Source organism: Mchenga conophoros, linkage group LG15, assembly GCF_057382185.1.
Source record: "Mchenga conophoros isolate Kocher_MC1m ecotype Shallow Benthic linkage group LG15, M_conophoros_male_GT1.1, whole genome shotgun sequence".
In the NCBI taxonomy this organism is placed as follows: domain Eukaryota; kingdom Metazoa; phylum Chordata; class Actinopteri; order Cichliformes; family Cichlidae; genus Mchenga; species Mchenga conophoros.
In genome coordinates this window covers 6,106,513-6,118,747 of record NC_140540.1, presented here as the reverse complement: position 1 = coordinate 6,118,747, position 12,235 = coordinate 6,106,513, and the positions used below count along the sequence as shown (strand labels likewise).

Genomic DNA, 12,235 nt, shown 5'->3' with positions numbered 1-12,235 from the left:
AGCGTAAACACACAGTATGTCCGAAAATGCATGTAAACACACGCACTGCACATACAAACACACAAACGTGCTAGAGACAGACAAGCTTTTCATTAAATTGCCCTGCGTCTGACCACAAATTCTTATCAAAAGCTCAAGCATTTAGCTGCCTTATCTTGGGCGCAAGTAGTCTAAGCCCGTCAGTGAATTATCTTGTCAGGAGCTAATTTGATTCTTCCTGGGTAATTATGGGGAAGTGATGGCTGTGTTTAGGGATGGATGATTTTTCTGCCAATCTCCCCCCTTTAGAAGGTGCTTTCCTGAAGAGCTGTCAGGATTTCAAAGATATGGAGGAAGTTTGGGATCGCTTAATTTTATAGTTCAATAACCCACTTCACTGGTCTTCGTTTCATGCCGTTATTCAGAAGGACCAACCTGAAAGTGGTGATTCTATAGGAGCTAGCAGAGCACATGTCTGAGTATGCTTACCGGTGCATTTGCACTGCACTGGTGGCCAATAATGGCAATATCAACTCAACATGTAGGTAAAATCAGAATCTTTATCAGCTTTTACTTCATAAAAATATAATGGCTGAGGAATATATGACTCATTAAAAGAAGCCAACACAAACCATAACTAGTTGTAGCTGAGTCAGATTTCCTTTTTGGATTGGATGTTATCTAGGCAGGGATAGCTCAGTAGGTAAAGTGGTCGCCCCATGATCGGAAGGTCGGCGGTTCGAATCCACTTAACGGCTACCCTGAGGTACCCCTGAGCAAGGTACCGTCCCTACACACTGTTCCCCGGGCGCCTGCTTAGTGGGCTGCCCACTGCTTCACTGAGTGAATGGGTCAAATGCAGAGAAAAACAAGTAATTTCCCCATGGGGATCAATAAAGTATCCATTATTATTATAATTAAAGGATAATTTTGATTTTCTGTGTTTTTGTTTTAGACATGGGTTCAAATAGCAAGATTAGCAACTGGTCCTCCTAAACTGTGCAATCATCACACAATCAATAGTATCATTCTGACTTTGTTAATCTTAGAATCCTATCCTTAGTGATACCAACATCCCAATCCTGCGAGCATTCAAGCGAACCCTGTTTCAGTTTCCAAACCTAACCAAATAGCGGTGCAAGTGAAGCAAAGAGCAAAACAAAGTCCCTAAATTCAAAGCCATGTTCTTCTGGCTGATTATTCCACTGCCACTCCAAATGAGTACTTTGTAGATCTCAAAAATAAGACAGCTATTTTTCCAAATCTAATATTTCCATGGCACGCACCCTGTGTGCATCTCTGCCTGCGTCATTTGCCGGAACAGCAGTAAGTGATGCCCTGGGATGAGAATGTGCTGTCCAGAACTGATGAGAGAAAACAATAAACAGATGTTGCATTGTTGCCTAAGGTAATCTGTCTGTCACAATGATGTTTGGGGGTAAAAATCAGACAAATGGAGCTTTCAGATACAACAAAGCATGCGTTTCGCTCGCTGCTGGGTTGAGGGCACTGTTTTGGAAGAGCTGTGGACCACATAGCAAAATCAGTTACGTTTTTGAAATTTCCAATCAGTGCATCAAGAAAATTCCGTATATGAAAACTATATTGATTTACCCTTTACTTCAATCAGAAAGCTTCAATAGATCTACTGAGAGAGAATGCTTAAGCAACCCTAAGCCATGCTTATAAATATTGCCTACCTACAACAAGCTACCTGACCGAGGCTGGGCAATTAATTGTCTCAAGGGGCCGCTTGAGAAACTGGGACTGTTGTAGAAGGCTGTACCTTCCACAACAGTCCCAGGTTCTCATGTGGCCCTCTGGGAAAATGAATTATCCACTCCTGTACCTGACTGTTAAAACACACCTAACATGCAAACTGGGATGGAAATCAGTTTTCTAAGATAGGGATTTACCTCTGTCGCAGGTTCCTTTCACATATACACACCCTGCTCATTTCATTGCTTTGGCAGAGCTTTCTGTCTTTGTAGAACACTGTAGATGTGACAAGGGCAAAGAAATTTATTTATTTATATTTTAGAAATGATAGCACATCAGCTTCACCACTTACTCTAAGGACATTTAAAAACAAACACGTTAGCGACTGTAATAGACTCTGTGGATGGCAGATCAATAGTGTTTTTGTTCCACTGGAAGGTCAGGCCTAGTCAAATACAGCGCCGCTGCTTTGCCAAGGAGACGAGTGAGTGAAGGCGTCAGCAAACACCTTAACACAAAAACAGACATGCATTCATATGCTGCTGTAATGCTGTTCGCCAAAGACAACGGCTTTTATTGTGCATAATGTCTTTATGGTAACTTGTGGTGCACAATTTTGAGATTCAGTGTTAACCTCCCCCCACAAACGCACACATCAGCTGATAATAACTGGAATACCATAAATATCTGAGGGAAATTAGCTTTGAGCATTTGATTGGGAAGCGGAATTGAGTTTCAATTATTGCCGCTAATTGGGTGAGTGTTTTGTTTTGGAGATGCTGATAAATTCGTCACTTAGCTCTGAGACATCTGCACTGGAAAGTGCAGGGCTGAGGAGCAGCAACAATCTATTTCACGATCTTGCAAATAAGACTCCCCTGAAGTTATCGTATGGCGTACGAGCCATAATAAAGAATGAAAATGAATGAGCTCGTTATAGTGAAACTGTTTCTCTATTTGTGCCTGTCTGTGCGAGGGAGGCGGAGACACAGACACAGAGAAGGGGGCGTCGAGTGTTGTTTGTTTGGAAGAAAAACCTGTTAAGGGTGCCGAGTCTCCATGCAGCCGAGTCTCAGATGTTATCTTTTTTCTATGACACCACATTTCAATCATTTTGTCAAGGTGGTGGAGATAAAGCCTTAAATGCTTCTAACCATTTTGCTCTCAAGGGTATTCAAGGAAAAATACAATGATTGACAGTGTTAAAAGTTAAGCTGCGATATTTTCATCACTCTCAGTCCACATTACAGCATTATTTCAGTTTGTCACAAAATGCCTTGATTTCATTTTAACTGACAAACATTGCGTATCATATTTGACAAATGCACCAGAGAAACTGATCCTCGAGTGAGTGCCCTTTGAATAGCCTCTGTAGAAAAAAAACCCTCTTCAGTCTGAATCTCAAAACAAGTCAGAACTATTTTAGTGTCCCCAAAGACCTCTGTGGGGTTGTGCTAATATATTGTCAGAGGGAGAATGTGCTTTGTGTCATTTTGAAAGCAAATTAAAGCCTAATTTCCCATAAACCCCTCATAATGGTGCTTCTGTTCCAGTGATTACTGTATTGATGTGGAAGCTGAAGGCTGCCTCGAATGCACATATTTCGTCTGGATTTTCTTCCTGACCTTTCGAGGCATTTGTCTAAAGAGCCTCTCTCGTTGGCTCTAATCTAGCTGTCTTTGTCTTGGACTATTAACTTTGTCTTCAAAAATCTGCTCAGCCTTAGAGAAACAGAGCAAAGTGGCAATACCTTGTGCTGTTTTTTTTATTAAGTTCAAACAATCAAAGTGATACAAGACCCTTCCTAATGGCCACTCTGCGTGCATTCTGCAAAACTACAGAAGGTTCTGACAGATGCGTTGTGTCTGAGCCAGGGCTACATCCACAAAAGTCAGGAATTCAAACAAGTGATTGGTTTTTCAGTAATCTGCAGTGAAACATCTTCTTCACTTGCTGTGGGCACTCGCAGAAACATACAGAAAGTTTTAGGCATCTGATTTTGTTTAAATGCTTCGTAATTGTCTCCGTACCCTAAAAAACAACCCCAACACAAAGTTTTCCGTCCAGTAAGCATCAAAAAATCCTCTTGAGCTCTGAGCTCATGGCAATTAACAATGCTTCCTTAAAAGCAGAAAACAACTGATTATTAATCCTGTCTGCATTTATGTTCTTAACAATATATTGAAATGACTACATAAACAATGCCTGTCGTTCTGTTCTAATATAATTGGCTAAAGCCGGACTAAATATGCAAAATTCATTTATATCTGCTTCACTGGAGTTATTTTACCCTGGTGAGAAACTGCAGAGAATGAGATCCAGAATTTCGAGCTAAATGGAGGAAGGCATGAGTAACTAGAGGTCATATTCTGGTACAGCTGCTTTGTCGCTGTTTGCATGACTGTAGTGCAAATTGGCAGAGACTATGAATAATACAATATTTTTGTCAGGAGAGAGCGATAAAGCAAGACACTTAAAGAGTAATTAAAATAATGTATTCGACTTAATATGCACAAAAGGGAAAAGAAATATGCCATTAGCCTTTTGTGAGTAGACCCCATTGTGATGTCATTATTTTAACGGGTTAGTCATTTTATGGAGTCTAGACCCTGGTGGTGGATGAGGAGTGATGACATGAGAACTGGAGGGATGTGAAGAACCCACCAGTAAGGTTGAAGAGAATTGCATTAATTCCACACTAAAATAACACCTGGCAGTGGGAGAGAAAGCACAATCTGATTGGTTTGGCAGAGAATAAATGACCTCAGGAAAAAGTGATGAGTTTGAAGTGGGGAAACGGGAGAGAGGGATGTGCAGTAATCTAAACAGAGCTAGCATCAAGACAATCTTCCTAATAGAAATTTCAATATATATTTTACATTAGATTTATCGCACACTGCACTCATTCTTTGTTATCACTGTATTTCTGTAAACTGTACTGTAATGTGCGAAAGAGTTGAGCCTTCCGATATTTCCTTATATTTTGCTGGTAGAACAGGAAGTAGGTGCGGCGATTTATTAAAACGTGCAAACATAATACAGTTTCTAAGGCAAACACAGAGTTTGCACAATTCTAATAAGTTTGAATGTCAATAATTGGTATGAGCACCTTCATTATTGAAGAAAGACTGAACTAAGCTGTTTGCATGTATTAGAGCCAATTTCTTAAATTTGTCACTTTGTAATATATTGTATTATTTAATTTAGTTCAGTCTGTTACTGTTCTTATTGTCTTGGAGCAACTGTGACCAAATAATTTTCTTAGGGATTAATAAAGTATTCTGAGTCTGATTGATGAATAGTTCTCCAGGCTTCTTGAAGGACATATAAAGCTCTTTTTAGATGTGTGCTGCCTTTTGTTCTGTTCTGTCAAGATGTTCCCACACTGCTTCAAAAATGTTGCGGTCCGAACTCTGGGGAGGCCAATCTATGGCTGATACTGTTCCACTGTATGTTTCACATGGTCTCCCAGTAAGACCATTTCTAATGACGCAAGTAGATGGATCAACTGAAGAGCCAGATGCATCTCTCGGGTCCTGTCAAACGTCATTGCTGGATTTTCTTCTTTGTAAATAGTAAAAAATGTCAGCATCACCTTCAAATATAGTTTAGGAAATAGTCTTGCCACTTTTTATTGCATCTTCCACTCTCTATTTTCTCTACTATCCTCATTTTCCTGAAGGAAAATGTCCTCATTTTGTTTAAGGACATGTTGCACTCGATGCCAAGATACGTTTTCAGCTAACAGCTATTTGGGAATCACCTTATTGCTACAAAAATACTGTGTTATGTCATCTTTGGCTTTTTTTTTTGTAGATTCAACTAAAGAAATTAGAATAAATTATGTGTTTTTGTTACAGGCGGCTAAAAACAGTATTAGCATTATACAGTACTGTATAAAATATTAAATTTTAAGTGCAATACTTAAACATTATACTGGCTTAATGTTACAAAGACAGATTTTGTTTTACTATTTATATGACTAGCACAAGAAAAAACCAAACAGCCAATCTTCAAGGAAAAGCAACTTTGAAAGGCCTTCAGAAAGCCTCGAGAACTATCTCAGATTATACTATGTTAAAAAAGTAAACTTCAAGTAATCCTTACTCCAGTCAGTATTTCTTCTCTCCCCTCAGATATCCAACAAGACCACACTTAAATAAAGAAAGATGCTATTAGACTACATACCTGAACCAGCTCGCTCTTCTCAATGAGAAGAAGATTTCAGAATTCTTCTCAGTTTTCCCTTATGTTGAGCAAAGCAATTCTACAAAAGCAACTCATATGCAAGACTTTCAAAGTCAAAGGTCAAACCAAGTATAGCTCTTTTTTTTTTTTAATAGAGACTTTGTGTTTAGGGTTCCACTCCCTGCCTCTGCCAGATGCAAACTCTCTGACTACTGAGAGAGCTGCACCTGAGTAGCAGTGCAATCCTTGTTAACCTTGATTTTTAGTAAGAAATGTTACCTCATGTACTTGGTGCTGTGGCTCACCTCCAAAATGAAAGTGGCAGAGTGAGCTAGTGTGACCCTAAGGCCAACTTCATCATACTCACATGCCACACATCATTATTAAATTGGATACAAGAATAATGAAGGCCATTTCATGCATCCACACAGTGCATTTCAAAATTCTGTTAGCACAGGTTCACACCCATCTGACTGTGTTGTGTTGTTGGCACATTGAATTATGGTTGTAATTTATAAACATGTTGAACACTGGAGACTGCTGAATCTTTGACTGCTGTGAAGGAAAAAAAAGTAGTAAATACAGTAAGGCATTGTAATAAAAAAACTGAATTTATTTTAATTTAGTGGAAGAAAAATGAAACAAGAAACTTAAAAAGCCAATACAAAGGCCAAAAAACGCCAATATAACAGTTTATGCTCTGTAATTTCTGCTTCAGGGATAACCTCCACTCAGTAAACTAAATGAAAAAGAGAAATCAAAATAGTCTATTTTCCCTTCCTTTCCCTTCCTTTCCCTTCTGGCGAGGAAATCCATTTGAACAAGAAGATAGCTAAAGGTTACATAGCACAGCAACCACAAGTCTTTATACCTGCTCCTGCTTTAGAGAGGAGATTCTCTATTTACCATTATTAACTAGCAAATCCCCCGCCCTATGTGTGGGAGATAGGAAACATACATGCATGCATATATTACAATAATTATAGTGTGATGATAAATGCTAAAAAAATGTATGTTTTGATGTAGATTCCAAATACTACATCCAAACACTGCACAACTCTGCAGCTCCCTGCTTTATAATCATTTTCAGCTCAGTGTTTTGGAGCCCAGACTTCACATTACAATCACCACAAAATTAGGATGAATTTTTCGCCTACATGATTACATTTAGATGTGTTTAAATACAACCAACATGTTTAATATACATCTACAGTGACTAATGAGGCAGGAAACGGACCACTTCAAAACATAACCAAGTTTCAGTCTGTTTATTTCTGAAGTTATTACGTATCAAATAATTGTTATTTCTGAGAATGTAAGTACTGCCCATTGTTAATCTCACAGTGTTCATTTAGTTTCTTCTTTTACCATAGACTCTTCTAATACACTTCTAAAAATACACTATATTAATGCTCAAGCGTATATTCATTACGCTGAATCATGCAACATAATCGCTTCAGTGTTTGCACTGTAAAACACAAAGTCAGTAGTTTCCTGGAAACGCAAATCAGACAGATTAAATATACAAATCAAATTTAGTCAAATTGCAAATCATATATACGTGATTATATTGTAAATGTATACATACATATATATATTTTTCTTTTTGTCAATTGGTTTTCCAGTTGGCATATATACTTAGAAAAAAAGGCTGCAGTACCTGCATGCGTGTCATCATTCATGTCTGTAAACACAGAAAAGCTCAAAGAGTTTTGAATCACTTCTGATAAAACTTTGTATGTGTGTAGAGTTGGGTAATGTTAACAATTCATTAAAACTTGGCTTTCATCCTACAAGGTCTTAAAGGTCAGCTTAATGATTAATGGATTTAAAAACTGACAAAAGCCTTATAACCTCACCTATAAACTATGATTCTTAGTATTGAAAGTACAGTGCAGTATAACGATATAAAATATCATTCCCCATTTGACCTTTGACCTTTCCTTTAATGTTAATAGGTTGATCTGAAAGTCAAAGTGATAGTAAAGCTGTAGGTATTTAAAAATATGTTTATCACTGCCATTGTTTGTATTGACAATGTATGGGAAAACAGTGAATAAATATTATATTTATTATAATATTATTAATATTTTATTTTGATGTTGTTATATACATTACAGTAAAAGGCTAAGTGTTTAAATACATAACAATTTGAATACATGCTCATGAACAAGTATGATTTTACTTGGAAAACAAAACTATCAAACAAAAAATCAATAGAAACGTTTTCGCTTGACATTTATCACTAAACATTTAAAATTAAGTTTAGTAAGTAAAGTAAAACATAATTGTACTGAAAAACATGTCAAGTATATTAAAATGGGTTTCAACAGAGAAAAAAGAAAAGCCTGAAATTACTTTTTATTGTACAACACACTTCTTAAAGAATGAATAAAAAGAACAAAGAAAGCAAAATGAATGCATAAAGATCTCAATGCCATTTCCCATTTCCTTGAAACCAAATACTGCCCAGACAACGAGAAGCCTTGGCAGAGGTTTGTGCTCTCAGAGTGGTTTTTGTTATAAAAGCAGATTGCTTGAAAAATAAATGTATGTCAGAGGACAAAATATAACACCAATTTTAGGATTCTTATTTGATTGAAAACAAAAACTAGTATTTACTGCGGTTTAACGGCTGCTTTTTCTAGCTACACTAACAGGGGCTCGTGAAGAGGATCTATATGTGCCTGTTGTAAATGGGTCATGTCAGTGGGAGTCACTCTTTGGAGGGGGAAAAAAGCAGTGTGGGCACACAAAGAACCAGCTTTACACTCTGTGACTTGAAAGCATGGATTAACTGTGTGATATATAAATATGAAAATAATTATTATTTTTTTAGTTCAATGATAAATTATCTATCTTGTTTCCCCCCATACGATTTTTGTCATTCAGTGATAGCAGCTGAGGTGACCATAACCTCCTGTCCTTCACATTTTCACACTGATTGCGATTTCTTAGTCCTGCAATGCATTTTTTATTCAGTTCATGTATTTATTTGCACAGGTCAGTCAGTTGGTCTCTCCATTTCCATGACTTTAGGTTTTACATTGCAATAGAAACGATAAACAACATATTTTTCAGTGGCTCACCATTTCTCTTGAAGTCGTTGCAAATGATATCAGCCTCTGACTTTCTTCTTCTTCTTCTTTGTTTTCTCTTTTACAGACCACTAAGGCAGTGAACAAAGGTGACTTCCCGCTGGCCAACATCGCCTCCCGAAGGGCTTTGTTCTTAGCTGCCCTCTCCATCACTATAGGCACCGGTGTGTATGTAGGGGTAGTGGTAGCGCTCATTGCCTACCTTTCTAAACCAGGGCACATATAGCAGTCACACCTTCTTTCCAAACACCTCCAGGGAGCCCAGGAAGAGAACACCGTCCTCTGGGGAATGTCACTGCGCCTGCAGACTTTGAGGAAAGTTTTTCCAGGATGTACAATTTTTCCCCCCCTCCACCTTCCTTTTGTTCCAGACTTCTCTCCCTGCAGGCCCTCTGTCAGCCAAGATTTGCCACAGTGACTGGAGAGAGGTCAAGCAAGAGGGCAAGAAGAGGGAGGCCTGTGGATTGAGAGAGACTGCTGAGACAGAGGGTTTGAGTAAAGGAAGCATTCCATGTTGGAGCCCAGTTTGCATTGCAATGGCTTAAATCCATGTTTGCTTCATCCTCTCCTGACGGATTTTTAGGTTCCACAAGCCCTAAAGAAACTTTGAAGAGAGAAGCTCATACAGTAACCTATTGAACTTAACCAATTATTAACAAGCAGAGGTTTAGGAAGGTTCAGATCAACACAGTGTAACTTATTCACCTAAACCAATACTATACTGTTGTTGTTTGAGCTGCTGTTAAAATTGGAGCTGCCCTGTGGAGTCTTGCCCTGTATCATCTCAGTTTGCCACCTAGGATTGTCTTTAATATACTATAATCTGCCCCCATCAGCTCAAAAATGCATTTGTCTCTGGGCTGACTGCCTCACACCGCAAGATTTAAATAAAATAAAAAAAGAAGATGTGAGAATATTTACACTTTCTTAAACCATGACAAAGGACTTATTTCCAGAGGGACATAAGAAAAAAAATATAGAGCGTTCATCAATAAAGGATCAAACTCTTGAAAATCAAAATAATAATAATTATAATAGGGAACAGGGTTCCCTTCTCATTAAAACAAATGCACTGGCATGAATCAGAAAAATCTCAATGGAGCCACAGGCCTGCATTTTTCCTCAGTAAAGCTAGCCATCTGTCAAATCCCTAGTACTCCTAAAATCTGCTCATGCAGATATGTTTGCCTACATACATACAAATTTGCTTTATTTTGTTTGTTTTTTTAATGTTTGTCCTTTTGTGTTCTCTACTGTTTAAAAAGTGTCTTCATTAATACTGCTTAAACTAATTTTCATTTATGGCCTTTGAAGTAAAGCACAGATGTGAGATGGCCAGATATTCAGGGCAAATGGTGTCCAGTGTTTCTACAAGTGATACATCTGATAACACAGCATGAAATATGAAATGAAGCACGAGCCATTTAAGGATGCCATATACATAAAGTACATAATGTCAGTTCAAAGCAGGACTTACATACAGTTAGGTTCTTGGTTTTTGGACAAAGACTTAATTGTGTAAATTCTGGTTTGTTGGAAATCAAACGATCAAGATGTGCAGACTTTCCGATTTCATTCAAGTGGTTTAACAGAAGTATTTAATTAGTATTTAATTTCAAGAGGCTCAAAAAATACTTATAATTGGACAATGGACTAACAAGCAGTTACACAGCCAGGTGAGGCCTGGTTTTCTGCACCGTTGTATTATAAATTAAGCAAATAAAAGATCTGGAGTAGATTCAAATGGTCAAATGTGGCATTTGGTAGTGGAACTGAGTCACTGGTGTTTATTGATGATAATGACACGACTACACTCTGCTCAGATTCAGCTGTAGCTGTAAAACTGATCACACTGAACTTCACAGTGGAAATGGAAAGCATACTGCAAAAGCAACCCAAGGCAAAACAGTTACATATCCTTCAATGGTGAAGTAATTCGTGCGTATCTGTCTGAACCGAGCATGTCGTTAAATACAAACCCAATAATAAGCAATTAAATGTGACCACAGTAAAGGCCTAGCAGTGAATCTGAAGCAAGGAAATGCAACATTTGGTGACGTATATAGATTCCAGACTTCTAACTGTGTATATATATATATATATATATATATATATATATATATATATATATATTAGGGGTGCAACGATACACAAAATTCACGGTTCGGTTCGATACTTTGGTGTCACGGGTCGATATTTTTTCGATACAAAAAAATGTTCATGCCTTTTTAATTTGTCATTTATTAAAATTATGAATATATATTTTAACTCAAAAGTACAGTTTTAAATTTAATGTTGCTGAAACAACAAAAGCAAAATAATAAAACAAATAAATCTATCTGATCGAGGAATCACTCATCTTTGGAAAAGAGAGTTCAATACAGAGAATGAGGGTGGGGGAGGTTCAATTTCGGGTAGCGTTGAGGCAGTTGCCATGTTGCAACGAGCTTAGCTTCTGTCTTGCTAGCTTGTGCTGCGCTCAGTGGATCTGCACTCGACAGTGCAGCCTAGGCGGAGTAGTCGAACGCAGATCCACTGAGCTCTTAACACAGACAGCATCGTCAGAAGAAAAGTTGATAAAATAAATAAAAAATTTGGTATTGTTCAAACCGAAAGCACTGTATCGAACGGTTCAATATCGATACGAGTATTGTTGCACTCCTAATATATGTATATATATATGTAGACTTTTCCAAGTGTGGTAGTCCTGATTTTAGCTCTGATCATTTATTTGATTTAGAGCTTTCCTTAATCATAAATTCAACTGAGTTAAATTAAAAAACAAACCAAAAGGCTCATATTTTGCACAATGCCTTTTCCCACTTTCCCTTATTCCAGCTAATAAAACAGGGGAGATTTCGCTTTGTTCCTTCACACTTTGAAGGTGAAGACGTTCAACAGACAAGTTCACAGATTGTCTGCAAGAAGGGCTTATTAATTACTGATATTTTAGCTTGTGTTTTTACACAAGTCTGGCAGATACTATTTCAAGCAGTGAAGCCTCAAGAGGGGATGATATACACTTTGCTACCCTGCACAGGTCCTGCATTAGTCATACCTGACAGTTATGGTGCACAATTAGCTCCCATTAATGGCTTTTTCTGAAGGAATGCATATTCTCTGGAGCATAGCCCTAAAATAGCACAACCACATTAATTTCACTAATAAGCCACTTTTGATGTCACTGCTTGCTGTCAAACCAGGCAAGTAAACAATCCATTTACACACATCCTTGGTTCTGTGAAATTTTT

The 12,235-nt window shown here is 37.7% G+C and overlaps 1 protein-coding gene across 1 annotated transcript in view; it reads left to right on the top strand.

The window, feature by feature from the left end:
• The window catches only part of syndig1l (synapse differentiation inducing 1-like), a 39,650-nt gene extending 29,786 nt beyond the window's left edge, over positions 1-9,864 (top strand). The window contains exon 4 of the mRNA XM_085247472.1: positions 9,052-9,864. Coding sequence (XP_085103598.1) covers positions 9,052-9,210 — 159 coding nt within the window. The 3' untranslated portion in view covers positions 9,211-9,864. The remainder of the gene's footprint in view (positions 1-9,051) is intronic.
• Positions 9,865-12,235: the final 2,371 nt, after the last annotated feature.